The 26,730-nt window shown below is 40.6% G+C and overlaps 1 protein-coding gene across 2 annotated transcripts in view; it reads left to right on the top strand.

The window, feature by feature from the left end:
• The window catches only part of AGMO (alkylglycerol monooxygenase), a 406,549-nt gene that overhangs the window by 219,868 nt on the left and 159,951 nt on the right, over positions 1–26,730 (top strand). Inside the window, exons 6-10 of one of the 2 annotated variants that reach the window (XM_019508506.1) lie at positions 17,365–17,464; positions 18,794–18,859; positions 18,944–19,023; positions 20,422–20,556; positions 21,076–21,192. In XM_019508506.1, the coding sequence (XP_019364051.1) occupies positions 17,365–17,464; positions 18,794–18,859; positions 18,944–19,023; positions 20,422–20,556; positions 21,076–21,192 (498 nt within the window). The remainder of the gene's footprint in view (positions 1–17,364; positions 17,465–18,793; positions 18,860–18,943; positions 19,024–20,421; positions 20,557–21,075; positions 21,193–26,730) is intronic. The other variant, XM_019508507.1, reaches the window with a different exon arrangement.

The following is a 26,730-nucleotide window of genomic DNA, read 5'->3' as shown; positions in this document are numbered from 1 at the left end:
AAACCTCAGTAGCAACTCTAATGTAAATTGGGTATGCCGACCTTCTGGAACTGCTTAGTAGTCTTCCCCAGTGGCAACTTGCTATCTCTTTGGGGAGGGAGGAGAGTAGTTCTGATTGCTTCATTGTAAGCTTTCCTGCCAAGCTGTGGGAGGGTATGGGTGTGTTTGGAGTTATGGTGGCGTGTGGGGGGGCATTGGGGGGTTCTCAGAGTCCGCAGAATATGCCAGTCATTGGATCTGCAAGTGGTGGCAGTGAGCAGGGCCAGCCCAGCCCGGCCCCTTTAGCATGCAGCACCTCGTGCCCCCACACCAGTCCCTGGCCGCATGAGGTGGCAGGGTGTGGGGCCAGCCCAGCCCAGCCCCATAGTGCTCCCACCCCAGTCCCCAGCCACACATAGTAGAAAGTTATCAGGTCAGCCCCATTCAGCCCCTTAGCACATTGCTCCCTGTGCTCCTGCCCTTTCATCCAGCAGGAGTCCCTGGCCTGATAGGGCCCTTACCTGCATTTCCATGCTTGCAAGCAAGGAGGCTGGGAACAGCCCCGGATTTGCCAGAAAAGCCTCTGCCAGACATAGATTTCTAGTTTCTAGTGCTCCCTGGCTTGGGGCTGGAGGTGGGTCAAGCCAGGCTGAGGTAGTGGGGATGGTTGCATAGTAACCAAAGCCACATCTCCTATGAGCCCCCCCGCTGGCTTGCAAAGGGGCAGCCCAAGGCCAGGGCTTACAGGGGACTTACAGAGGGGCCTACAGACCAGATGGAATTGTCTTGCAAGCCAGACACAGCCCATGGGCCATATTTGCACACCATTTTTAAAGTTTAGACCTAAGCCCAGTGATCTCTTGCACACCCAGTCATTTAAATCACCCAGTGCTTGGTTAGGGAGATCTGAATGTAATGCCTGTATGAACCCTTGTTAGCCCAACTGCCTTCACAGTAGAAATTGTTTTATGCAATGTACAAGCACAAGTTCCTTCCTGAAAGAACTTAATAGACAGGAAAGATAACAGGAGAGGGAAATCCAGGTGTTACTGGGGTTGGCATATGATTGGGAATAAGTTGTAGTTAATAATTTGTTTACATAGTATTTTATCTGCTATCTTGTGTTATGTGACAGTTGTTATTATTTAACTATAGTTTGTATTGGCCATTTTTTAAAACTCGGCATTAATTTAAGATTCAGTCCCGCAGTCAGATCTGCACAAACCAACTTGTCAGAGCCTCCTTTAAAAAGGGAAATTCACATCGGCACCCTTCATAGAATCAGGGCCTGATTCCTTATTCTGTTGCTAGCTGTGGTTCTGTACTATGCCTGCTGCACGTGATAGTACTGGGAACTGTGGGATACATAATTTCTTTGTGGTTCTGTTATAATTCTTAGCTGGAATCCTCTGTGTGGTTACATAGCATTAATACATGTGAAACTGGAGGGCCAGTATAGACGTAACACACCATTTCTTTCCATTCCATCAGTATAAACTGTTATAACTCTGTTCTGTGAAACCTCCCATGAAATCTACAGATTGCTCATAGATTTATGCTTATATTAGAACTAGGTGTCACTGAAGGGAAGTTTGGGCTTGAAATTTATATATAAAAAATATTTTGATATCTTTGTTTTGTAATCCTTGCTACTAGACATTTATGAAGAGGAAACAGTTAAAATGAATATGCTTATTCTTTTGAAATTATTTTGTTCAGCAGTATTGAAAGTCCATTAGTACATGTGATGTGCTAAGGACAATTTCCTCTTTAAGAAAGCAAGGTCAGCATGACTTTTGAATAGGAGAGAGAGAAAAAAAATATCTGAACATGTTTTGAGAGAGATTTGTTTGGACTCGTAAGGTACTGGACTAAATGATCTATGTTCAAATTTAGTAATTTAAGGGAAAATTATTCTGGACCTTATATGCCAGTGTTCAGCTTGAAGGAAATATTTATGGCTTCAATAGAATGCCACGGCATTTCCTCAAACTTTAGCTTAGTGTTTCCAGGATAGCATCACATGGTGAATAAGGTCTTTCAGTACTGTAGCTTTCCCCTTTCCTAAGTCCCTGTAGTTCTAATTTCTGTCAAGCTTCCCTACCATATGACCAGACAGAATCTGTTTAATTTTGCTCATGTACTCTTGTGGAGAAAACATACAAAATCCTGAGGGTTCAAAGGGCTCATTTTTTTGCATCCCAAGTAGGCCAGTCCTGCCACCAGATTTCCTGTCATATTGCTTCAGCCTACTAGGTATGAACTTACTCTTGGCCTTTTATGTAAAATATGTATAGCTTTTTTAGCATTATTATATGTTCTGCTATGTATAATAAAAGATCCTTAGTACGAAAATTATAATGGACTGATACAATGGATAAAGCCTTCCCATTGTTCATAAAGAAGCGGTTCCATATTATACAGTGACAAAAATGAATGTAACTTCATAGTTTCATAGTTGGTATGGTCACAAGGGACCTGAGCAGATCATCAAGTCTGACCCCCTGCCATGGCAGGTATGAGTACTGGGGTCAAAGACCCTGGCTAGGTGATTGTCTAGCCTCCTTTTGAAGACCTCCAGGGTAGAAGTGAGCACCACTTCCCTTGGAAGTTGGTTCCAGATCCTAGCCTCCCTGACTGTGAAGTGTAGTGTCTACTGATATCTAGCCTGAATTTACTCTCCATCAACTTACGGCCGTTATTCCTTGTTACTCCCAGTAGTGCTCGGGAGATGTTTTGTGATGGGTATGAATTATAATTTTAGACTTCCGTTAAATATGCTTCCATGACAAGGATCTGTTGTCTCAGCTTCCTCTGTTGCAATGTTAAATCACATAGTCATGTCCTGTCTGAAATTGTCTGAAAGTACCTGAAGAAGATTTTTAATTTGTGAATAGTGTTTAAAAGTCTAAAATTCTCCAATAAAGCATTATAGTTGTTTAAAGCTGGATTTGTTCATTGATGTTAAAAACACAGATAGAAAAATAGAAAATACCTTTCTGTGGTGCTACAAAAGAATAGGTAAAATAAGTCAAGAAAAATAACAGTGGACCCGAAATAAGTCCAACTGAGTTGGTATGAAGAAAAAAGAAGAGAAAAACTGGACCTTTACTGATTTGGTAGAAATGTCTGTACAACTAGACCATTCTCACCTTAAACGAAGAGAGTAAAATAAAATGACTTTGGACAAAAAGCACTAAAAATGTAATTTTTCAAAAGCCACAAAATGATTCAAGACTGTTAGTGACAGACAGAAATATTCCATTTCAGTTTATTTTCACAGGTGATTCGGAAGGTCTATGGTTCACATTTAACTATATCCTTCCGTTATATATTATAACAGCCAATAAGTTAGTCTTGTTTATAACCCGATAGACACCTGTGAAATACAGGAATTAGTTTCTGTTAGTTTAACTCCAACTTTTATGAGATGTCAAATTGTATTTGGAAGGCATCAACTGAATTAATATCTGTAGTAATTGTGGCATTAGGTTATTCTTTGCCATTTTGATATGCATTAGTTTTTATTTAACTTTCAAATTCAGAGAGAAATTATGATTAGCCCTACCTAGCGTACACAGATATACATTAAAGAAATCCCTAGCTCCTAATTCAGTTTTCCTGCTTCATTGGTCAGCATGAATGGGAAAACGCAAACTTTTGGGACCATCATTAGTAGTTTCCATTACTGGGTGGAGAGCAGTAAGGAAGTGGAAGACTTCGGCTCTACCCATTTTTCACAAACATGAAGGGCAAGTTGTTTATTACTGGTATAGGTCAGTTAAGGATAATTCCTGCCAGGGTGGTGAATGGGGAGAGGAAAGAAATTGTGATTGTGTACAGCCTGTAACACCTTAAGATGGCTCAAAACTATTATTAATATAATAATATTAACAGAAATTGGAAATCAACTTACTGGACTGGTTAAAAATTTAACCTGATTTTTCAAATTTTAGGGGCTTGGAAAAATATTTTCTTCTGAAAAGTATCTGCTGTCAAAGAAAAACTTCAGTCTTCTTTTCCTAAGGAAAAAAATACTGAAAACCAAATTATTTTGGTTGAAACTGAAATTATTAGTCCAAACCCCAGAATACTTCAGTTTGGAAATTCTGCTACAGTGCCTCATGAAACTTATAGTTCACATTCCCATTCGCCTCTAGGGGACAGGCCACTTAACACAACTGATGTCTTTTATGATGCACTGCCTTTCTTTTCCACAAGGGAAAATAATGAAGTGTTCCAGGAGGTGTAATTCTATCAGGGAAATCTGGTGTGCAGAGGAGAATTGGAGCATGAAAAACTCAAATTGCAGTCCTGTAAGTAACCACAGCAGACTTTCCAAACAGAAATATTTTGGATTTCTACTGTAATGTTGTGGATTTTGGCTGAAAATTTGAACATTTTAATTTCTGTCAAAATAAAAACTATATATATCAGATGATCTGGGTCACTTGTCTGGCACTTTAGTGCTCTGTCATTCTTCATGGTTCAGATTCTAGCTGCATTTGCACATGTGAACATCGAAAGGGCTCTAGCTAAGGGGTAAAAGTGTTTGCTAATGGTTATCCAATAACCTCTCTGAATCTGTTAACTGCTAAAATAGACCCTGCTCTCTCTATATAATAATAGGCAAGTGTCCTGGTCAAATTCCGTCCCATTCTAGCCCCATGCAGATTATCCCTATAGCTGGTTGGGAATTTTTCAGCAAAATCATTATTGTCAGAAAATGTTGATTTTGTCAAAACCAAAATATTTTCACAGAAATATATTGATTTTGTCAAAAAGGTGTCATGGTTCAGGATGAGTGCAAAAGGGGGATGTATGAAATGGGGGGATGGTGGTATCTTTGCTACTAGGGTATTTGCTAAGCTAGGACATTATATCTGCTTTTTTGAATTACAGTGACAATTTTTTAAGGTTTTGATTTTGTTCTGTATCAAAACTGAAAGAAATATTTGAGACTTTCTGCTTGTAGTGAAAATGAGTTTTTATTTTCTGGCCAGCTCTGATTAATTCTGCTATTAGTGGGAAGCTCACTTGACTACAACAATTCTGGCCAAATCCTGAAGTCCTTACATTGGTTAACTCCCACCTGAGTAAGAACTGCATAAAAAATGAAGGTCCCCTTCAAAACCTACTTTTCAGTTCAGAATCACAATAAATTACAGTATAAATTCAACAACACCCCAAATTATAAGTAAAATATACACTACTACCTAAGGAAAGTAAGTACCTTATTACACCAAGGAACCTATTTGTTACCATGCAATTACAGAAAGTTATCCATGTGACTGGAGACATATGTGTCTGTTTTAGCAGATGTAGCTTATGGTACTATAGATATAGAAAGCCTATTAGAGACAAAGGTCTAATGGCCAGTATTTAAAAAAAAAAATCACAGAATCTGTTTAGAAGTTAGAAGTCTATGAAAACAGAACATAAGATAGATGTTAGATAAAATATTCAGTTATTTATCCTTAGATCCTAATCTATATAATCAGTAGATTTGTTTCATTTTGAATAGTATTTTTCAGATGTATATACTTATCCTCCACTTTGACTGCTATTCACAGAAATTGAAAGTTTTATATGGACAATGATTTCAGGAGCAGACATACATGTATCCCATTGATTCATGTTTGAAGCCTTGTGTTTTAACTAATCTACTTAATAAACACTCCCACCCAGTTTTTTTAAATCCAGACCAGGGGACTTTCCACAGGCCTGGCACAGACTCTGGAGGTTTTCACAGGCTGGAGGATCTGGAAGTGTCAGTGGCAGCATTAATCCCCCCACATTAGGGCTGTGCAAAATGGCAGTGTTTCATTTCGATTTCAGATTTGCCATTTCAAAGGGACAGTGTTTTGTTTTGCTGTTTTGAAGCACTGTTCTGTTTTGTTTCGCTGAAACTATTTAGCTGTTTCGACGCATTTCATTGTTTCGCTCATAGGCTATAATGGGGAATCATGAAAGTGCCTATAACTTTGTTATTTCTTGCCTGATTTGGATGAAAATGACAGGAATAGTAGCTCCTTCTGAGGTCATGAAGCCTGCCAGATTTCAAGGAGCTAGATGCAGAGGTTTCTGGGAAATTGTACTTTGTCATGGAGTAGGGTCCCTAGAGATGGTTGTGATACCCCTAGGGCCCTGTGACCCTAGGGCCCTGTGACCATGCCAGCTCTGCCCTGAGGCTCCTTCTCTTCTTGCCTGCCACCACATCTTGTTGGAAAAGGTCACCCACTGTTCCAGGGTGGCTTATCTCTGTTTTGGGGGGATGGGGGCTTTCAAGTGAGAGGGGGACTTCTTTTTGGGCACACTCCCACCGGTGCCAGGCTGAAGAGGAGCAAGGGCAATTGGGTGGTGCCTGCAGAGATGCATCAGCATCCCTGTGGTGCTCATGCATTTTGCTTCCTTGCTGCTGCTGGTTTTGGCTCAGCAGTGCAGGCAGGTATCATATGTGGGATCATCTGCCAGCTCAAAATGATCCCAGACCACACTACCCCCTCGTTTCTGGGGTGCGGGTGCATGTGCAGATGCTGCCTTTCCCCCCTACTCAGCAGGCAGAGGCACAGCAACAGGAGGAGTGGACTCAGCTGAGCCACTTGCCTCCATAACCTCTACCTCAACCTCCTCTGAAGTGCCTTCTGGGGAAGGAGACCTGGCTCTAGGGGAAACCTGAGGGGTGTGGATCACAAACTGAGATGATTCCCCTTCCTTCCCCAGAATTTCCCTTGCTATGGCACTCGGATCCAGCTCTTCCTCTGGCACTGAAAGGCTCAGGCTGGGAATTGAAAATGGGGTGGAGCCTTGCATTTTGTTTTGGTTTTGGTGTTTTGAGCTTGAAAAACATTGAAACACCTTTGGAATGAAACATCCATCAAAATTTTGCACAGCCCTACCACACACTATCTTGATGTATCTCCAGAGCTCACAGAGTTAACACTGATGCCATCCACCCCTCACCTTTATCCATGCTGCTGATTTTAGTTGTCAGTTGACTAAAAACCCTGATTTTTGGCAGTGGTAGGGAGAAGGAAGCAAGCAGTAATACAGCTCCCTGGGTTCCAAAACTGCACTGAAACAGCAGCTCTGGCAACTGTAAGGATAAAACCTGCTACTGTAGGGATTCTAACAGTTATGGTGATGAGCCCCTTGGGCCAAATCCAGCCTGCAGAGGTGGGTGATCCAGCCTACAAGAAGCCCTGAGGGCCAGATGACCTATGTCTGCAGGTTGGATTCAGCCCATGGGCCCTATGTTTGACATTTGCAATCCGAATGAATTAACTGGGCCTCCTGGAAACAAGTCACATTACATTCTAGTTGCTGTCAACATTTTTGAAATCATGTTGCTTTATGCATATTTTTAAAACTCAGTGAAATAAGTTTCAAGCCCACCACATTTAAAATTAATCATTGTCAAAAAGTATAAGGAAATGCTTAGCTTGCTATATAAAAAAACTAGTCCCATTTGTATGTCATTGTATCCTGTTATCATTCAAAGAGCCAAGCCTTCATGCACTCAGCAATTTTGACAATTTTCAATACAGAAAGAAGAGATAAAAATCAAAGAACAGAAAACCATTAAAATAATTTAGTGTAAAATGCTGGATATCAGGGCAAGTCTAAGTAGGACACTTTGCCTGTGGAAAAAAGCTTTAAAATGATCGATTAGGTTTGCTAACATTCCAAAAAGTGAAAAGGTCAACTCTCAGAATTCCTCTACCTACTTGATCATCTTTTTTCTACTGAGTAAGGGACTACCCAACCCATAGGATAGACTAGGTGACTATTTATTATTCAATGTAAATGATTTTAATTAAAATTAGCCCTTTTCAAATTATTGGAATTGTTTGATTTTTTTTTTTAAATGAGAAGCTGAAAAATTTAAAAAATCATTTTTCCAAGCACCTGTATTTATTTTTTTTGGCTTTCCCATTTTCTCTGAATTTTTCCCTTTAGTCATTTTGTCGATGAAAAAGAACTGAAAAATGAAAAATCAGGGAAAAAGAAAAGAGTAAAGAAAACAAGATGGAAAATTAGTGGTTGTCTAAAGTTCATTTTTAATTTTTCTGTTTATTATGGAAAATATTTTGTCAGAAAATGATGTTTTTGTCCAAAATTGGAAGAGCAGTTGGTGTTTCTCAATGAATTTTTGGTGTTAGCATTTTTCAAAAACTAGTTTTGAAATGAATGAGAGTAAAGTCTGAATGACAATATCCAGTGGGGTTACTATAGGGCAGAGGTGGCCAAAATGGCTGATCCGGGTGGCAGCTCGACTGCATTTCCCAGCAGCCCCTGCCCTCATGGCTGGAGCTGGTTTCCATGGATACCCCAGCTACAACTGCAAATGAAAGCTCAAGGCTGGGGTTCCCATACAGACCAGCCTCAGTTGGGCTGGCAGGATGCACAGCAGAGCAGAGCAGGGGGCTGCTTTGGAGCTAGTGGGATCTTGCAATAGGGGCAGCTTGCTCCAGAGCCAGGGCAGAGCCCTGATCTGCAGTCTGCACACTCTGGGCCGGGGCACACAAGCAGGGGATCACGGCTCTGTGCCTGCTCCAGACCCGGCTGTCACCGCAGCAAGGAGCCGGGGTGTTCAGGCTGCAGATTGCGGTTTTGCCCTGGTTCTGGAGCAACCTGCCCCCATTGCAAGATCCCAGCAACTCTGGAGCAGCCCCCTGCTCTTCTCTGCTCTCCTGTGAGCCCTGCCAGTGCAGGTGAGGCTGGTCTCCATGGCAACCCCAGCCTTCAGCTTTCACCTGCAGCTGTGGCTGGCCCCAGCCATGTGCAGGGGCAGTTGGGAAATGGAGTCCACTGCTAATTGGATCTGGCCTGCAGGCCAGACTTCGCCAGTCCATGCATAGGGTGACCATATGTCCCATTCAAAACGTCTGTTCAGGACATCTTATCAGTTTCTTCAGCTGAATGCTTTTGTTCCATTTTCAAAACCTCCTTGCCAGAGGACTTAACTGGTATGCTGAACTGTATGTCTGCCCCTTCTTGCCCTGACTAAACAGGTATGCTCTGCTTAGAAGCAACAGAGTGTATTGGAGAATGGCGAAGGAAGAGAAAGGGCAGTGGCTTATTTTGAGACTCAATAAATATGTTCACTGGAAATTAATAAGAATACTATAATATTATTTTTCACACTTCAGAGCTTGGTCTCTTGGTCTCCACATGGTTTTCATTAATGGAAAAACCCACTGAAAGATAAGAGAAATAAGAAAAGACAGTATTACTAAGCTAGATTTTTTTCCCCTAGTAGCAGCAGGTTTAGCACTGGACTGTTGCATTACTTTTGATGAGTCATATTAAGACATCCATGCAGGAGAGGGACCTATTAATATCTCTGTGTTTTTCAGCTTGCTTTAGCTAGTGATTTATTAGGTGATTGTTGAGATCAAGCTTGCATTGTTGAAGGTTGTAACATCCATGTGCTGTTTACCTAGCAAGAAAATGATTTTAATCAGTTAAAGAAGTTGCAATGATAACGACTTATGGCAGTGGATCAAATCCTCAACTTGTTGTGTATTTGTAGGTCACATTATTAAGCTCTGAACCATCTTATTCTAGTATTGTCATTTACAGAAGCTAAGACATTCAAAAGTAGCTACTGATTTTAGCTGTCTGAGTTTTCAGTTGCCCAATTTATAGGGTGACCATATTCTTTTTAAGCAAATCTGGGATAGGGGGCCATACCTACACCCACATCCACACCAGCGTCATAGACATTGCAAGGAGAAGCAGGGATCCCAAATCAGCTTGCACACCAGGGGACCTGCGGTGGCTTTGCTTCTCCCCTCTGGTGCTGGTGCAGAATATGGGTCACTCACTCCAAGGTGGTCAGTGTCTCAGAGGTGCATGAACAGGTGGGCAGAGAACAGCAGAGCAGGCCCAGCAGCAGGGTAGCGCAGGCAGCCAGGTGGGAGCCACGGACAGCCTGAGCCCAGTGCAGCCCCCATGGTGTATAGCCTGTTATCTGCAGCCTCTGCTTGGGTCTTGGGGGGTGGAGGGGAGGACGCTAGCAATTGCGCTTTGATTTGATTGCCCTCAAGGGTCCTATCCAGGACCTGGCTCTAGCAGCCAGTCCTGGCCTTGTGATGTTGTGGAGATGCAAGTTGTCCATGGGCCATGAGATCTTGCCTCAGGAAGGAGCATAGCCCAGGGTTGGCAGGGCTGGTGCTGCTCTGGGATGTGCTGTGTGGGGGACAGGAAGGGTGTGCCTCTGCTGCCGTGGGTGTGCCCACTGGCCTGCTTCAAAGGCAGCTCCACACAGACACTGCTGCATGCTGGGAGGTGCGGGGGGTGGCTGCGTCTAGGCAGAGCTGTTGGGAAGTCCTCAGCACCTGGGGAGGGTGGGACCTGTAGCATTACTAGGCTTTTGACACACACAAACACCTTGCCCCCTGGCCTTACAGCTGCTCTGATGTTGGGGGGGGTGAAGTGGGACAGCACAAAGGCTGTCAGAGGCTGGACCTGGCTGCAAGTAGTCCCTGCGTGGCACCCCCAGGCTCCATCAGTCTCCTCCTCTTCACTGCCAGCACCTACCAGAGGATGCCACACTAGCCTGGGCATCAGCAGTGACTGCAGTGGAAGGGTACAAGGCTTCCAGCAGCAGGCAGTCATTCTGCTCACCCCATCCTGGCTGATTCCCACCCCAGGCAGGAGGAGCAGTGCTCTGCCCAGCCCACACCCCTAGCCTCCAGCCACTGTTCAGAAGGAGCTGGGCCAGGCATGCGTGGGCATGGTGGTACCACCAATCTGGGACTTCTATTTCAATTTTAGCTAACTTGCCATGGTGCTGGGACAGCCTATGAAATCTGGGACTGTCCTGGCCAAATTGGGACATATGGCCAACCTACTAATTTGAGAAGCAGTTAGCTGGGGTGGGGGGGAGTGCTGCCTTGAAAGCTGTTTACTCTGTTGAGAGCTCCTCAGCGCATCCTCTAAACATAAACACAACCCTTCTACTAAGCAAACAAATAAAGGACAAATAAAAGTTGGGGTAGTAGGAGGGACAGGTAGGATTGTGGGGAGACTATCAGGTCTACAGAATGCTTTGGCAGATCCAAGGGGCTTTATGGGATCAGGGAGGGGGTTGTCCATAGTGGGGTACAAGGGTCAGGGAGCTAAAACAGCCCACTCTGGCTATTTGTGGAGGAAAAATGCAGGCCTGTGACTGGGGGTGAGTGGTTGGACTTTCCCAGCCCTAGGGCTGCACTCCAAACATACAGACATTCAGCTGATTGAGCGTGTGGTGGGCCAGTAGGGGGTGCTCCTGTGCTGAGCCACCCACCTGACTGTACCTGACCACCTTCCAGGCTCCAAGTGCCTCCTTGGGGGTTCCTCATGTTTAGCCAACCCCCTTCCAAGAGCACACCCACTAGCCTGGGTGTACTGCCACCACCACCCACCCAGATTCTGGCACTGTGCCCCCCTGGGAAACACAGGCCTGGTAGTCCTTGAGGGTACTCGACCCACTTCAAGATCTTGAGGTACCTCCCTCAGTCTGAAACACAAATAGTGGTCTCCCTTTGTCAGCCAAAGCAAGGGGACCCCAGGGCATAATCTAGACCCACCCCCAATAAGTCTCCCACACTAGGTACAAAGGCAAAGTTTATTGGTTACAAAGAGTAGGTTTGGAATAGGGTACAGGGTAGAACAATATCAGAGAAATCCCATAGAGCAAACTGGCATGGCTGGGTAGCCTTTGATCATGCATCTGAGTTACTGCAAGCTATATATCTAGTTAGATCTCAGGTAGCTTACTCACGAGTATCATCCAGAGGCAGGTGGAGATTCCCTCTGGAGGCAGGAAGTTCATTGATAATGAGTTTCGAGAGAGAGAGCAAATTTCAGATGGTCCAGCTCTTCTGTCTCTGAGTTTTCATCATGGCTACTGTCCCTCCTCCTAGGCAGTCCTTAACTTATATAGACATTATGACCTCATTTACCTGGTCCAATGGAGACCAGCATTTGTTGGCTGCCAGCCAACCAATTTGAAAGGCATCACTGGCTGCCAGGCAGACTGGCAGGGTCTCTAGCCCTCTCCTGGTCAGGTTGGCATTACTTAGAACAATAGGGAGCGTAAGCCCCTCACCCACGTATGTGATGCCAGTCAAATAGGCAGAGGGAGCAGGTTTTCCCCCTTCCTCAGGAATGTATCCAACTCAGGTTGCCTTAAGAGATGGGATGTCTGCCCTCTGCAGGGCCCATGTTAACCAAATTGTCACAGAGCAGAGTTTTTGGGGAGAGACAGAGGTGGCCCGCCCCAGAGCTAACCTGTGCCTGATCTAACTTAGTGCATCTCCTCTGGTGAACTAAGCTAGATTGGGTTGGCCATTTTTTGCTGAATCTAACCTCCACAAATGTATGTACAAATTGGCACTTAGGTCAACTTAACCCTGGTTATCTAAGTGTAATATCTGCACACATCATTTTTCCCTGCCGCACTTAGAAAGAGCCGTTAATTTAGGCCTTCTTACATTTTTAGCCAGACATAACACATGCATCCATGGTTTTTTTCCCCCTTAAGAGAAGGCTGGAGTACTCATTTCTTCCAAAGAGAAGTAGAATCCCCTGTTGAAAGCGTTAACTGAAATATTCACATCAGATGCCAACTTGATTCAAACTTTGGCCTCCTGATTGAGAGGTAAAACAACGATGAATGACAACAATCTGCCTTCAAGATAATTTATTATAAACACATTTCTTAGGACTGTGTGTTTATTGTATAAACATACCCTAACCTGTCTATCCATTAAAGTTAGGCTTTTACCTCCCCATTTCTACAATGCAGTTTTATCAGAAATACACCCCCTATGAAACTCTTTATGATCCCAACAGGCTTGATTTCTCCCGCTTGTTTTATTTCCAAACTATAAATATTGTTTTTTCACTCCTCAGTGTGGAAATTTGGCTACCTCCATATTACATGCTTACTGGAGTAGAAAACTGCCTAATCAGATAGGAAAACAGTTGGCGGTGTATAAATCAGGATTTGCTGAGGATTTCAAAGTGTGAAACTGGGCAGACAAGCACATATCCTAGGAGTTCTGCCTTTCCCTAGCTTCCCTGTAGAGATTTCACATGGTAAATATGGTCACCAGGGCCATCTGTATAAATACATGGGTGTGTTGTGTTAATGCAAGACAACAGTTCTTGTGGGGAATGCAATTAAGATTTTATTTTTACATTTCCTCACCAGATGGTCTCAAATATATATTTATCTTCCAGAAAAAAATCCTGATCATCCTGGTTTTGGTGAGGAAATTGATTGTCATATATGCTTGACCACCAACTAGCACTGCATGAAATAAACCTAGGTTCAAATCCAACCTTGGTGTAATTCCCCTAATAGCATTTCAGTTGCTCCATGGATGTTTTTGACCCATACTACCTGTAGGCCAGTTGTACAAAGGGGATGGAGTCATTCTGTGTTATAAACACTGTCTCTCATATTCTTGGTGAAAAACTTTCTTTTTGGCAAATGGTTTCACTCTAACATGACCTGTTTTCCTTAATTGACATTCCTTTCTAACATTTATATCAAAGCTGAGGTGAAATAAAGATTCATGTTGTAGTGGTGACAGAAGGAGTTGTTACACAAGATGTAAAGTTTCCCTTGGACTTCATGTCACTATTTTTTCTCATTATTTAAACAAGGAGTACATTGAAGTGGTGCAGGTACCAGGCAATAAAGGTTTCCCCTGGTGCTGACAAACCCTGAGACCGCAAATGGAGGTGCTTACATGCCACAAGAGATGTTGCTACATTTCTGTTCTTTTCCTCCAGTCTAGGTATTGCTGTCACAGAGGAAATGTCTTTTATGTAAAACAATTATAATGTAGAAATTACATATTTCTAGTTATGTAACAAGGGTTTATTTCATTGTCAGTATATTTTGTTTTGTAATATGTGGAAGGAGTTTCTGAGGATAAAGTTAGAAACTTGTAGTGTATATATGTTGTTGGAATTTCCTTACCTATTTTCATAGTGGTTCTGTTATTCTGAGTAGCAATAGCAAAGCTCAATAAAGGAAAGGTATGCTGTTTAAAAGAGAAATAAGATGAGAAAAAATACTTATTTTATAATCTGAATTCTGAATGCCACTTTTGTACGTGGCACATATGCAGTACCAATATACAAGTCTATTTGCAAAGGTTTGGCAAATTAAAAGTCTTCCTGTGCCTATGGGTTGTTAAAAACAGAAAAAGGAAGCAATCAGAAGAGATTTTTTTATTGGAATTCTGCAGTTCATTATGGATTGCTGATACGGGCGGTGAGGTGTACGTGGTGTGCTAATTCAGAGAGGAAAAATTGGAGGCAGGTCTTGATTTTGAACAGTAGATGGTTGTATGTAGAAGGCAAACACAGGCATAAAACATGTCATTTTACTCAAAATAAGAATGAGATCACAGTTGGACACAGTAAGTGCTTTGCCATTCTGATTTTATCAGCTCTTTTAAATGAAGATAAGGGGTGTAGTTTTTATGAACCTTAGAAAGGTAGCAATTTTTTTTTTTGAAAACATTCTTATTTAAGAAGATCATTTTTAAAAAATAAAAGTATATTCAGTTGAAAGATTTCAGCATCTCTACAGATTGGAAAAAGGTGATTTTTTTATGTTTTATGAGTGGATGCATCCATATGATGAGTAGAGAGGTTATTGACATTAATACCGCCAAATAGCAATATGTCAATACGCACCAGAAGATATAAGGTTTTGAAGAGGAAAGGCATATTATTAATTCCTGTTCTGCAGGTAAAGTAATAGCCACTGGTGAGTACACTTGCTCAATTTTTACCTGTCTGCCATCTGATAGGTTTTCTTAATCAAGAAAATTGTTATACCTTGATGTGTAGCACATTTACATTTTGTTACAAGTTTATTCTTCTGGGGCTAAATCTTTTATTTATATTTGAAACAAAACTCCTCCTTCTTTTACAGGGTAAGGATGGGAAAGGAAGCTTCAAATTGTAAAAATTATCACTGCTGCATAGCTTTGGCAACTTATGCTAGCTTTACTCTTTTGCCCTTCACAGTTTTGCCTTCATGAAGTTGATAGAATTTGACCCTTAAAATCTGCTTCAACCCAAAATGTTGTTTTCTTTGCCAAGCAAGGCTTCAAGAGCCTTGAAAAAAAACCCGGCTTTCCAGATGTGTGTTGTGCTGGAACAGAGCCCTAAAGAGCATATGTGAAGATAATATTTATAAAGCACATTGTCTTTTGAACCCTGAAGTATTAAAGAGCAAAATTGCAAAATAAATAGGAATTTACAAAATAGGTAAAAATCTCATTTATAATGTGTTTTCAGAAAATACTGTACAGGTTTTCACTGTTGGATATTACATGGAAATATAATTTTTGTTGATGTTTGGCAGCAATTTTGGTTTATGTTTTACTACTATCAACATATGTTTTTGTTGGGTCAGATTTGCTCATTTGAGCTTCATATATTAAAAAACAAGGTGCTTGTAGTTGCTGCCTCCGATGATAATTTCATCAATGTGTTGCTACCATATTAGAGGTGAGGTTGGTAATAAATAGAATTATGCTATATTGAGGCACCAGTCATTAGCAGTGCTACAGGGAAAGCATTGGGTAGATTTGCAAATGCCATCACCCCATAAAGACTATTCTTTATTTCTAAATCATGAGAGAGAGTGTATTTTCCAAAGAAAATAGTTCCTTATTATTAGTCAAAGGTATTTATTTAAAATGTTATGCCTGTTCCTGAGATTCCCAGGGAGGCTGAAGGCATACTTGAATACAAATACAGGCCTCTAACAGGTTAATTTTAATATCCATTTTTAATGTAGATTTAACCAATTGGAACTTAGAACTGTGAAAGGCATCCACTTTTTCAAACACTTATTGTTATAACCCACCTGTAAACGGAGAGTTGAGTTTACTAACTTATGATGTGTTACTCCCTCCTACAGTAGTGTACATTTAGCTTATTTTCACAAAAAATATCTAAATATTTGACTAAAAAAATCTTGAAATTAAATGGGTCAAGTTAGGTGTGGTCTAGTAGATACATCACTGATCTTTCAGGTGCTAGGCTACAGTTCAAGTCAAGTTCTTTGACTCAGATTAAGTTAATTTAGTGGTCACAACTCACATTGTTTAACACAGTGGAATTTTATGCTTGAGAGAGGATAGAAACAGAGCTGGCCTTAATGATGAGTCGTTTCTCACCCTTAGGTGGTCTTCTCAGGCTTGAAGTTATTTGGAGGCAGCATTGGGAAATTTAAATGTACCTACTTATGTTGTCCTTGGCTTGTGAATTAAAAAAACACGAAAAAGTTCTTGTTTATTTCTTATATTCCAGTTCTTATGCTCAGGATTTTTTCTCAAAACTAATTAGAAAATTAGATTGAGATAAATAAAAGTAAAAAATGTTATGGCTTTCTTCACTTTAACCAATTTTCTGATTTCTATACTGCTTTACTATTAGCTTCATACCTACCTAACTTGGTCATCAGAAATTCATTTGTAAGCATATTTTATGGCTCACATTCAGCAAGAGACACATAAAAATATCCTATCTCTGGATGGTTGCGTGGTTCATAAAGGTTGAAATCTGTCTGAAGAAGCTTCATGTTATGCATCTTGAGTTGAAGTCTACTTCCTCCAGGGGGGAGGAGAATTTGTGACTCCTGCTTGCAGGATAAAGTCTTACTTGAGTAACAGTTATACACAAATTAATCTTTTTTTTGTTTTTTTTTAAAGGAACTTACAGAGCACCCATCAATGTCTTGTCTGAGTACCGAATTAGGTTTACATAGAGGACATAGGAGACAATGCGATATTTTTTTTTCTCGTTATGTTTCTCAAGTCTACAGATCTTTTTTTGATTTTCTTTTAATTGTTTTTAATGGCAAGACATCTCAAACAATAAGCCATAGCAAACCAGTATTATTTTGGAATGCAATGATGCATAGGTTGTCTTGTGAATAAGGGTTTTCAGGAATAGGCTCTTAAAATGTTTTTTTTTCTGTCGTTTATGATCTAGATTGGAATTACATTTGGTTGTGATAGAGCCACCTGACAAAATAAACCTGATCAGATGGTGTATGAATAGAAACCTCTGGAATCACAAAAAGTGTAATCAAGTTTTAAAAAATGACATGTGCATTTTATTTATTAAATATAGAGAAGCACAGAATGTAATACCAATTCTAGTAATTTGTAGAGTCTTTAGGAGAACTTATATTATGTATTTTATTGACAGTGTAATATTTTGGTATATTATTTTAGCTTCTACAGAGCTCCTTTTATGAAAATACTTTTCTAGATGCAGATGTCCTGTTAAAGAAAATTACTCTTTTCTTTCTCTCCTTTCTCCTACTTTTTTCTTCTGTTTTCTTTTGATATTTAGACAGTCTATGCCAAGTTATTTACTTTTTTTAAGGTAATTGACAACCTTGGACCTCTGGAGTGGATTCTTAATACACCCAGTCATCACAGAGTTCATCATGGTAGGAAGTACTATATCTTTTGATTTTTTTCCATGTTGGGTTTAGATGATGAACACTGTCATCATTTATATTATACTGATAAAATGCAAAGAGGTTTAAAACTATTATTTATGGGGGGGTTTAAATTATAACAGGAACAATTGTGATCTGTTTAATCATTTTTATTATAACTCTTTGTTATCTTTGAATTATAAATGCATTCAAAGTATTTTACCTCTGACACTGAAATTATGAACACTTGATCTCTACATAGATGTGAATTATTTTGGAAAATTTGAACAAAGCAACTCAACACTTGTAAGAAATTGAAAGTAATGAAAAAAAACCTTTTCCTATTCTTAAAAATGTAGCTTACATCTTAGCTCAAATTCAGCTGCTCTTACACCTTAGGATCTAGCACTGAATATCAACATGAAACTATTCCTTTCTGAGAAGTGTTCTCATTTGTTCCAGTAAATTTTTGGATTTCACTTAACTGAATTATTGAAAGACTGCTTTGAACACACACAATACAATTGATATATCTTTTTCATATTTTCTGCCAATATTTGGAGTGGGGGTAGGTTGTATAATAAGCATGTGTTTGGTTAATTTAATGAATAATGTAGTGAACAAATTTAGTCAATAAGGCAAGACTCCCTAGCTGCTATGGGCTTGTGTGCTGGGCTTCTTGTAAAGAACAAACATAAGAAATAGAAAAATAATAATAAGATGGACAAACTGAATTTACTAATTAAAACAGACTTAAATACAACTGTATATGAAAGACATTTTCAATATTTATCATATCTGCCATGTGTTAAGTGTTTATGGCACTATGCAAACTCAGAAGGCAGGGGGTTCACTAGGTTTTCTAATTCTCCAACTTTACACAAGTACTTGTAGTCTCAGAGAGCTAGATTCACAGATCCAGATTCACAGATTTAACAGATCCAGATTCACAGATCCAGATTCACAAATTTAACTGAAAAATAACTTTGCATGTTTGTGATAGCACATTTTTTGCTTAATGGGACTGACATTCATGTGAGTAACACTACAAGATAATGGATAGAAGGGTTCATGGTGCTCACAAGAAAGTCAAAAATAGAAATATGTCTGACTTACATGAAGTCAGAATTGAGTTACATTTTAGGTAGTCAGAGGTAGAACAAAGGGGAGATGTAATTGATGGTTGATAGTGAAAGGTTGGACATGTCTTGTACCTGTTAGTATGATATTCTTCCCTAATAACTCACCTCCATACTTTAGTTGAAGCTAATGTAATTCACATAATGCTTCTAATATGTACAATCACTGAGCCTCCAAACCTTTTCTTTCTTATTACAGGGAGAAATCCTTACTGTATTGATAAAAATTATGGTGGCACCCTCATTATCTGGGATAGAATTTTTGGTAAGTGGGATTAGTTATGTCAATTAATGTAGCAAACATAAACGTTTATGTTCTTATGCTTGATTGTATTTTTCCTCACCTCAGGAACATTTGAGGCAGAGAAAGAAAAAGTTATATATGGCCTAACGCACCCTATAAATACTTTTGAACCCTTCAAGGTCCAGGTAATTCAGTTTTGCTACTAACATTTTACTTTTAACATTACCTTGTATTCAAAAGAATACCATTTTTGATACATGGGTAAATGGGGATGCTCTGTAAGTTGTTTTATAGTGACTTGAAGTGTTTGTTGTACCTTTGGCAAGGTAAGATTTATACCATTTCAAGAAACTACAAAGAAAATATTTGTGCAAATTTCAAATCATCTGGCTGTTCATATTTTTATACCATGGAATGTTTAGGTGTTCGTATGAGAGGGAACTTTGGCAATACTTTTCGATGGTAAAAATACAGCAGGCCAAAATTATTTGAGATATAACTATCGAAGCTAAATGGACCATTGGTTGGACCCCACATGGCACTTCTTATGATTTCATGTATCATATAAATACTACTAATTTGGGGATCAAGCCTGGAAGGTTTGACATTCTGAGGGAGGTTTAGCATGCCTTTGAACTTAATAGGAGAACCTCACAAAACCTGTACCATTAATTGCAAGTACTTTTTACTATGGCAAGGGATGTCATAGCTTTGATTCCCTTCTGATACCCACTGACTTCAATGAGAGTAATATCGGGCCTGCAAACATTTAGGATCTGTTTCAGTATTGTTGAGCTCCCTTTGATTTTTCACAGGAATTGTAGGTACCAACAGATGTTATACTTAAAAGTTTGTGAAGTTAGATCAGATGAAAAATGGCCACTCTGTCTACTTCAGTGATTCCTCACTTGAATCCTCCTCTTGGCAAATTAATTGCAGAACAAATTTAGACCAGATACAGATGTTCTCTGGATCCGATCGACAATCACAGGACTTACTTCAAGCAGCACGATTGTAGATCAGTTGCTAGTTTTACCGATGTTTGCTGGTGCTGGGAGCCTGATTAAAGTAACTCAGGGTGGGGGAAGGGGTGGGCAGGATTTGGGGGGCTAGTGGGTCAGTGGGTCTGGCAGGAAAGAACCTAGTGGGTCTTCAGGGGATTGGTGGGGTCTGGGGCTGGTCTGGCAGGATCAGTGAGTTTAATGTGTCCAGAGGGTGGGGCGAGGGGTGTTTGGCAGGATCAGATAGGCTAGCAGATCTGTGGGAGGGAGGGGAGCGGGCTGAGGCAAGTGGCTGGGCTTTCCCATTCCTGGGGCTGCTCTCTGAATGTGTACACATGTTCAGTAGATTGGGCTAACCCATGCCCAATCTAACAGATGCACTCAGTTACATGGGGAAGCCATTTGTTTGCCCAATCTAACCTCCCAAACTTCTTAATGTATCATCTGTACATACCCTATGAGTGCTCAGAACTTCTGAAAATCAGTTCTTTGGGAGTTACAATCAGAGTAAACTATAATGTTTTGCAAAACTCCTATTTTTTTCTAACAAATGAAGAATAATTACTTGTCCTGTCTTCACAGTTGCATCACTTGACCTATATATGGAGCGTATTTTGGGCCACACCTGGTTTCTCCAATAAGCTGTCTGTCATATTCAAAGGGCCAGGCTGGGGACCAGGAAAACCAAGACTTGGCCTTCCTGAGGAAATCCCAGTGGTAAGTAGAACGTATTGGGCATGTCTACACATTGCTCTATGATGATGTTGTTATGGAGCCGTGCTTTAGTACTTCCTTTGGAAGCACGGCTCAGTACGGGCAGTTACTACACTGTACACATGGCCACTGCATCACAATAGCTGTGCGCTATACCGGGGGAGTGCACCACTACAGCAACATAGCTTATAAAACTAAGTGATTTAATTTGCTTGCTTATCTGCATGCACTCACATTCAGTAGTTCTATCTCCTTCCATGTCTCTCTGTCTCCCCCACCACACATACACACAGTCTGTTTTAGTGTAAAAATAGTTTTATTTATATTTCACAGTAGACTGTGCACATACTTGATTTTGATAACAGCCCTCTATTAATTTTCTCTTTTCCATAATCTTAAGTGGCTGTTTGTACCATTAAATGTATTCCTTTGTGCTGTTAATTAACACTAAAGATACTACTAAAGAATAACATGCTGGGGTAGATAACTAATGAGGACTATTATCTGTGTTGCTGTATGCAGATCACTGGAAAAGAGGTTCCCTTCAACCCAAAATTGCCAGTTCATCTTTGTGTCTATGCAGTCATACATTTTGCCTTGATTGTGACATTGTATATTGACCTCTTTGCTGCTGCAGCTGTAAGTAACTTTCACATTCATAAAAATCTTTTGTCTGGGGTTAGCAAAAATACCTGCTGTGCAATACTTTTAATGTTGAAGTTAAGACAATAAAAGTTAGACATTGAAAGGGCCTGATTTTGACTTATTTTCACAGTGGGAATAACTCCATGAAAATTAATAAAATTAGAACATAGAGTTGGAAAAGACCTCCCAGGCCATTGAGTCTTTGCAACTATACTATTTTTAGAATCAAGCCCTAGGAAAGTGAAAGGTTTCTTATGAATTACACAGCATTTAATTTAATAAAAATTACCTTTTAGGCTTTTGGACTTAGATAAATGAACAGTTATCAAAGTTTTTTCAAAAATGATTTTGTTTGCCTAACCTCTTTAAAGGGTCAGACCTCATTAAAGTGCTTCAGGCCAAGCAGGCAAAAATCTCAGACTCAGAAACCGCTGGGCTCTTTCAAAAAGGGCTGAATTTTGGAAAACATGTTGCAACATGCCGATTGTTGCTTGCCACCATGTTGTATACCTCAGAATTGTGTAACTAGCAATGAAGTCCAATCTGAGTAGCATACAAAGGAGAGATTATACCATTTAGAAGATGGAATTGAAGAAAAACTATTTTATGCAGTATTATATTACAGTTTATATACAAAAGTCAATTTAATCCTGCTCTGAATAATTTTAACTTGTGTCATATGATGTGGACCTCATTTGCGGGGTCACATGTATCTCTATCACCTGGAGATTGAAGATAATGTAGCTAGTAAGCCATCTGTGATACCATATCTGAAGACAAGGGCCACAGCTCTGCAGAACTGAGGCCAGCACACACATTTATATTGTATATGAGAGATCAGTTTCCAGTGTTCATGTATAGTTGATATTCAAGCTATGAATGAGATTTACATCCAGATTCCCTGGTTCTTCTATACCATCAGTAAATCCTACTTATGTAGGGGTCCTTACAGACTTTTTCTGTATTAGCAAGGATAACAGAGTTTTGTACATGATTTTGCCTGAGTTTACTTTTGTCTGGGAAGGAGGAATACATAGTACATGCCATTTCCTCTACTGTCATTTATAGCTGCAGCTCCTTAATAGTTATTGTAGTAGAAAAGGGGAAGAAATAATAATAATAGCAACAGCTTTAATATTATTGAATTCCCACAAGCCTATAAATGAGCCACCCTGAAGAGTCATAATTGTGAATTTAAAATTGCAGAATGATCAGAAAAAACAACCTGCACAAAACATGAGCTTAAAAGGCTGCAGTGACAGAAGGGAAAACATGTTAGAACACAAACCCCAGAGCAGACAAAAAAAACAGTTCTGCATAGAAGGCCAATGAAGAATCTGTCCCAAGTTGAAAGTACATATATGAATAACTTCACTTGGCAAATTTGTTATTCAATATCAGTTTTCCACTACAGTGAGTTATGCAGTGGCTATGGACACAACTGGAACTTTCTGCCCTGCTATGAATTGTCATAACCATGGCATAGCTCCATAAATAGAGAAAGCTAACTGTTTTCCTCATTTTTAGCTATAAGTTCAATTTCATAATAACAGTAAGACATTCTAGGCAGCACATAGTTATTATATTTCTTGAGTGATTAGTTACTCAGTACTTGGTCTCATGCCCTGTAAAAATGTTAAATTTCTCCATATACAAAGGACAACTGTTTACCATGAGACAAAATACTCTACATTTTGTAGCTTAAGAAAAAAGCAAAAGAAGAAGGAAAAAATACTAATTTTCCACAAGAGAGAGCATATAGTATTTATTTCCTTTGTAGCAGTCTGTGCTATATTTGGTGAACAAGAAACATTGCAGAACTCTTTGCATCAAAATGTGATCCAAGGCTCACTTTGGATCAGCCCTAGAGAGAGTGATAAAATGCAAAGACTCAATACGTATAAAAAAGAGCAATAGTTTAATAGATACTTGCACTTTGATTTATGTAGTTCACTTAACACTTTCTGGAATTTTGTCTCAAACGCTGTTGGATACACAGGATAATACAAAGGATTGCATTATATGACTGATTTTGATCAAACCAAAAGAAAAGCAAAAAAAAAGTCCCAAAGTTGCAAACACAATTAATATTCTGAACCAACAGGAAATCATTGTGGTATCTGTATCCCTGTATATTATTAAAAATTTACAGAAGTTTTAGGAGTCTTCAATTAAATCCCTGTACATAGGGAAACCTAACAGAGCTAACCTCTTAGGCTAGGGACATACATTAACCATAAACCCGTTTAAGTGATCAGAAACTGGTTTAAACCTGTAACAGAACAGATGTTCAGTGTACATAAACGAGTCTGAAAATGGCTGAAACTGATTTGAGATAAACCTGGTTGAATGTAGTATCAGACTTAACTGATTTGGCTCAAACTGCAATGTCTGTCCCAGACCTCTTGCTGGCTTAAGATAAAACAGACACCCCCAGCATCCTGGCATGCTGTCTGAGCTGGGCAGGGCTCTCTGCTCCACAGCAGGTCTCCCCCTCTGTCCCCCCGCTCCCTGGCTGGAGCTTGGTACAGATTTGCAGGCACAGAGTATCTGCCTGGCTTCTCCCTGCTAAACAGGAGTTATTCTCCCCTCCCCTCTGCCTTATGCAGACACATCAGAATTAACTAGCAGACCACATGCTGGCTACAGTCTGTGCTGTGGGAGAGGACTGAGGCAGACAGACTTTTTGGAGCTAATCAACAGGTAGCTTAATGTCCTTCCTTGGAAGAGCTGTTTAAGAAGAGGTCCATTAGTTAATGGAGGGAGGCTTTTCTTAATGAGTTGATAAACACTGAGTTAAGGGTGATAAACATTCCCTGCTGGGCATCTCAGGAGGAGGGGAATAATCAGAATGTCCTGCTGGGGCCTGGCCACCCCCTCCCCTCCCAGCTGTGCCCTGTGGAAGCAAAGGGACATAGGTTACAAACTGATTTAGCTTAGACAGGTTAGACTAACTTGCAAAGATTGAATCTATTTAGGCTCAGGCTTTTTGAATGTCTGTCCCTAGCTTTAGTGTTGAAATTCAATCCTTCATTAGTACTAATAATTGTGGAAATGTAGTATATGATTAAATAGTGTTGAAATGTTGTAGCAGATATGATGGTTCAGGAAAAATGGGAGAGGAACAGTCCCACATTCTTTTGTTTCTGGGAGGAGCTTGGGGATAGGAAGACAGACCAGGAAGGGCAGCAGCCAGAGCCACCTCTCCTGTCCTGCTTAGGGTTATCAGAGAGCTCTAATGTACCATGAGTGCATGTGTGCCATAGCCCTGCATGTGGGCAATATTACCTGGCTGCTGCCATGGGGGGCAGTGCCTGCATAATGAGAACCACTCTTAAATCATGCAATATGCCATAATGAGAAATACATTTGTTGGATTCTGAAATATAAAAGTAAATCTGATCTCAGTTAAATGTGTGCATTGTGATGGGTGTGTTTGCTCTGTTAGAATAACATATTTCTTCTTTACTTAAATCTGTGGTAATCTATTGATTACTAAGTAATGGAAATTTATTCCCAAAATTCCATAACCCCCTTTGTAGACATTGAGACATTGTTAAAGCTTTCAGTAAAATTGAAATCCAACAGAAATATTTTTTTTTCTGTTTGATTGCAGCCAATAACCACATTGCAGGGTTGTGGCTGACTTGTAATTGGGGGTCCTGCTGTGGTCCCACAGGTTTCTCTGTTTATATAAATACTGCAGTATATAAATACTCATTTATTTTATATATACATGCATATATATAATGTTTGGAGTAGAAAGAGTATGCTAACACCAACACTAAGTTGTAAAAAGCACATTCTTTTCCTACTGCAACTTGCAATGAATATATTTAATATATCACGTTTAGTTTAGTGATAGAACCCACTGACTTTTTTGTTGATCTTGGTAGAGTAATGCTTAGAAAATTGATGCTTCAGCTTCCAGGACCCACTTCATAGTGTGACACCGTTAAAACAAGTTGGAAGTATAAATAATGTATGACTACAGTGTTAGAACTACACAGAGTAGTAAAATAAGTACACATTTATGTTTTGGGCATTATTTTCTAAAAGCTTCAACATAATGGAATAAACCTATTATGGCATCACAGTATGTTGGAATGCAGATTACTATGATTTATTGTAACTTTACAAGATAGCCATGAGCTGAATTATCTATGGGGAAATGGCTTGTTCACCATCTACTGTGAAACCTGATTTAAAAATGCTACACTGATACCTGCCAACAAGCTCATGTGGTCCCCACTATTCCAGAAAGCTTAGCACTTAGAGAATAGAGAAACAGAATGTAGCACTTAGACAACAGAGAAACTAATGCAGTACATTATTTTTCTTTGACAATGGAATGGTTTATATGTATGTGAAAGTTTTAGGATTGCACTAACTTGAACGTAATGGTGATCTAGGCTAGGGAGAGAAGTTACACATGAACTGGTGTAAGTGATCATAAACCGGTTTAAACCTGTAACAGAACACAAATTCAGTGCGCACAAACAGCATTCAAAATGTCTGAAACTGGTTTAAGATAAACCTGGTTGAATGTAGTATCAGACTTAAGAGATTTAGGTCAAACCAGTTTAAGGAACTTCTGTCCCAGATCCTTTCCTGGTTTAAGTTAACACACAGTCCCTCAACATCCGACAACCCAGGATGCTTTGCAGCCCTGGGCTGGACTGTGCTGTCTCCTCCATTGGAGCGGGGTTGGCCCAGGCCCTTTGCTTCCTACCTGAATTACTATCACTGCTCCAGCTGGTTGAGAAGGGACTGGGGCTGGGGGTAGGAAACTGTGCTCAGGACTGTAGCTGGGGTGTGCCTGGCAGGGGCTCAGAAGTTCCTGCCAGGCTTCCTGCTTGGGGTGGGGGATGTAGCCAGACCCTGGCAAGCATTAATTCTCCACTCCTTCCCCTCTCCTACTGGCATGGGACCCCAGCTGGGGTCTGCCTGGGAGGGGTGCAGCAGCCCCACTTGAACAGGAAGATGCTGGCACCGGGCCAGCAGCCTGAGGTGAAGGTGTGGGGAGAGAAGGTTTAATCCCCCATGCCTCTTCTCTCCCACCAGCACGGGATCAGCCCCTGCCAGGCTTTCCCTCCCCTCCTTGCTTGGTTTAAGCAAGCATCTTCTCCTCTTCACTTCAGTCTGCTGGCCCAGGGCCAGAGTGTGGCCATGCCCCCGTTCCTGCTGCTCAATTGGGGAGTGGAAAGGAAAAGCCTGGCAAATGCTGGCTGGGGTCCCATGCCCATGGGAGAGGGGAGGGAGGGGGATTTATCCCCTTTCCCTTCCACCCTTCACCTCAGCATGATGGCGAGGGTCTAGCCATGCCCTCACCCCCAATGCTTGAGCAGGGAAAAGTCTGGCAGGGGATGCTTCCCTCTGTCCCTCCAGGCATGTCCCTGCTGTGGACCATGAGGGACAGAGTGGGCATTTAAACCCCTCCCCAATCATAGAAGGGATGGAGGGATTCTCTCCCAGCTTCCTTCCAGCCTTCTGGCCACTGCTAAAGGGAAGGGAGGGCTTGCTTTAGCGCTC

This window comes from Gavialis gangeticus, unplaced genomic scaffold (genome assembly GCF_001723915.1).
Source record: "Gavialis gangeticus isolate Ggan-Ray unplaced genomic scaffold, GavGan_comp1, whole genome shotgun sequence".
In the NCBI taxonomy this organism is placed as follows: Eukaryota; Metazoa; Chordata; order Crocodylia; family Gavialidae; genus Gavialis; species Gavialis gangeticus.
The sequence above is the reverse complement of the archived record's forward strand: the minus strand, read 5'-3'. Positions and strand labels throughout refer to the sequence as shown.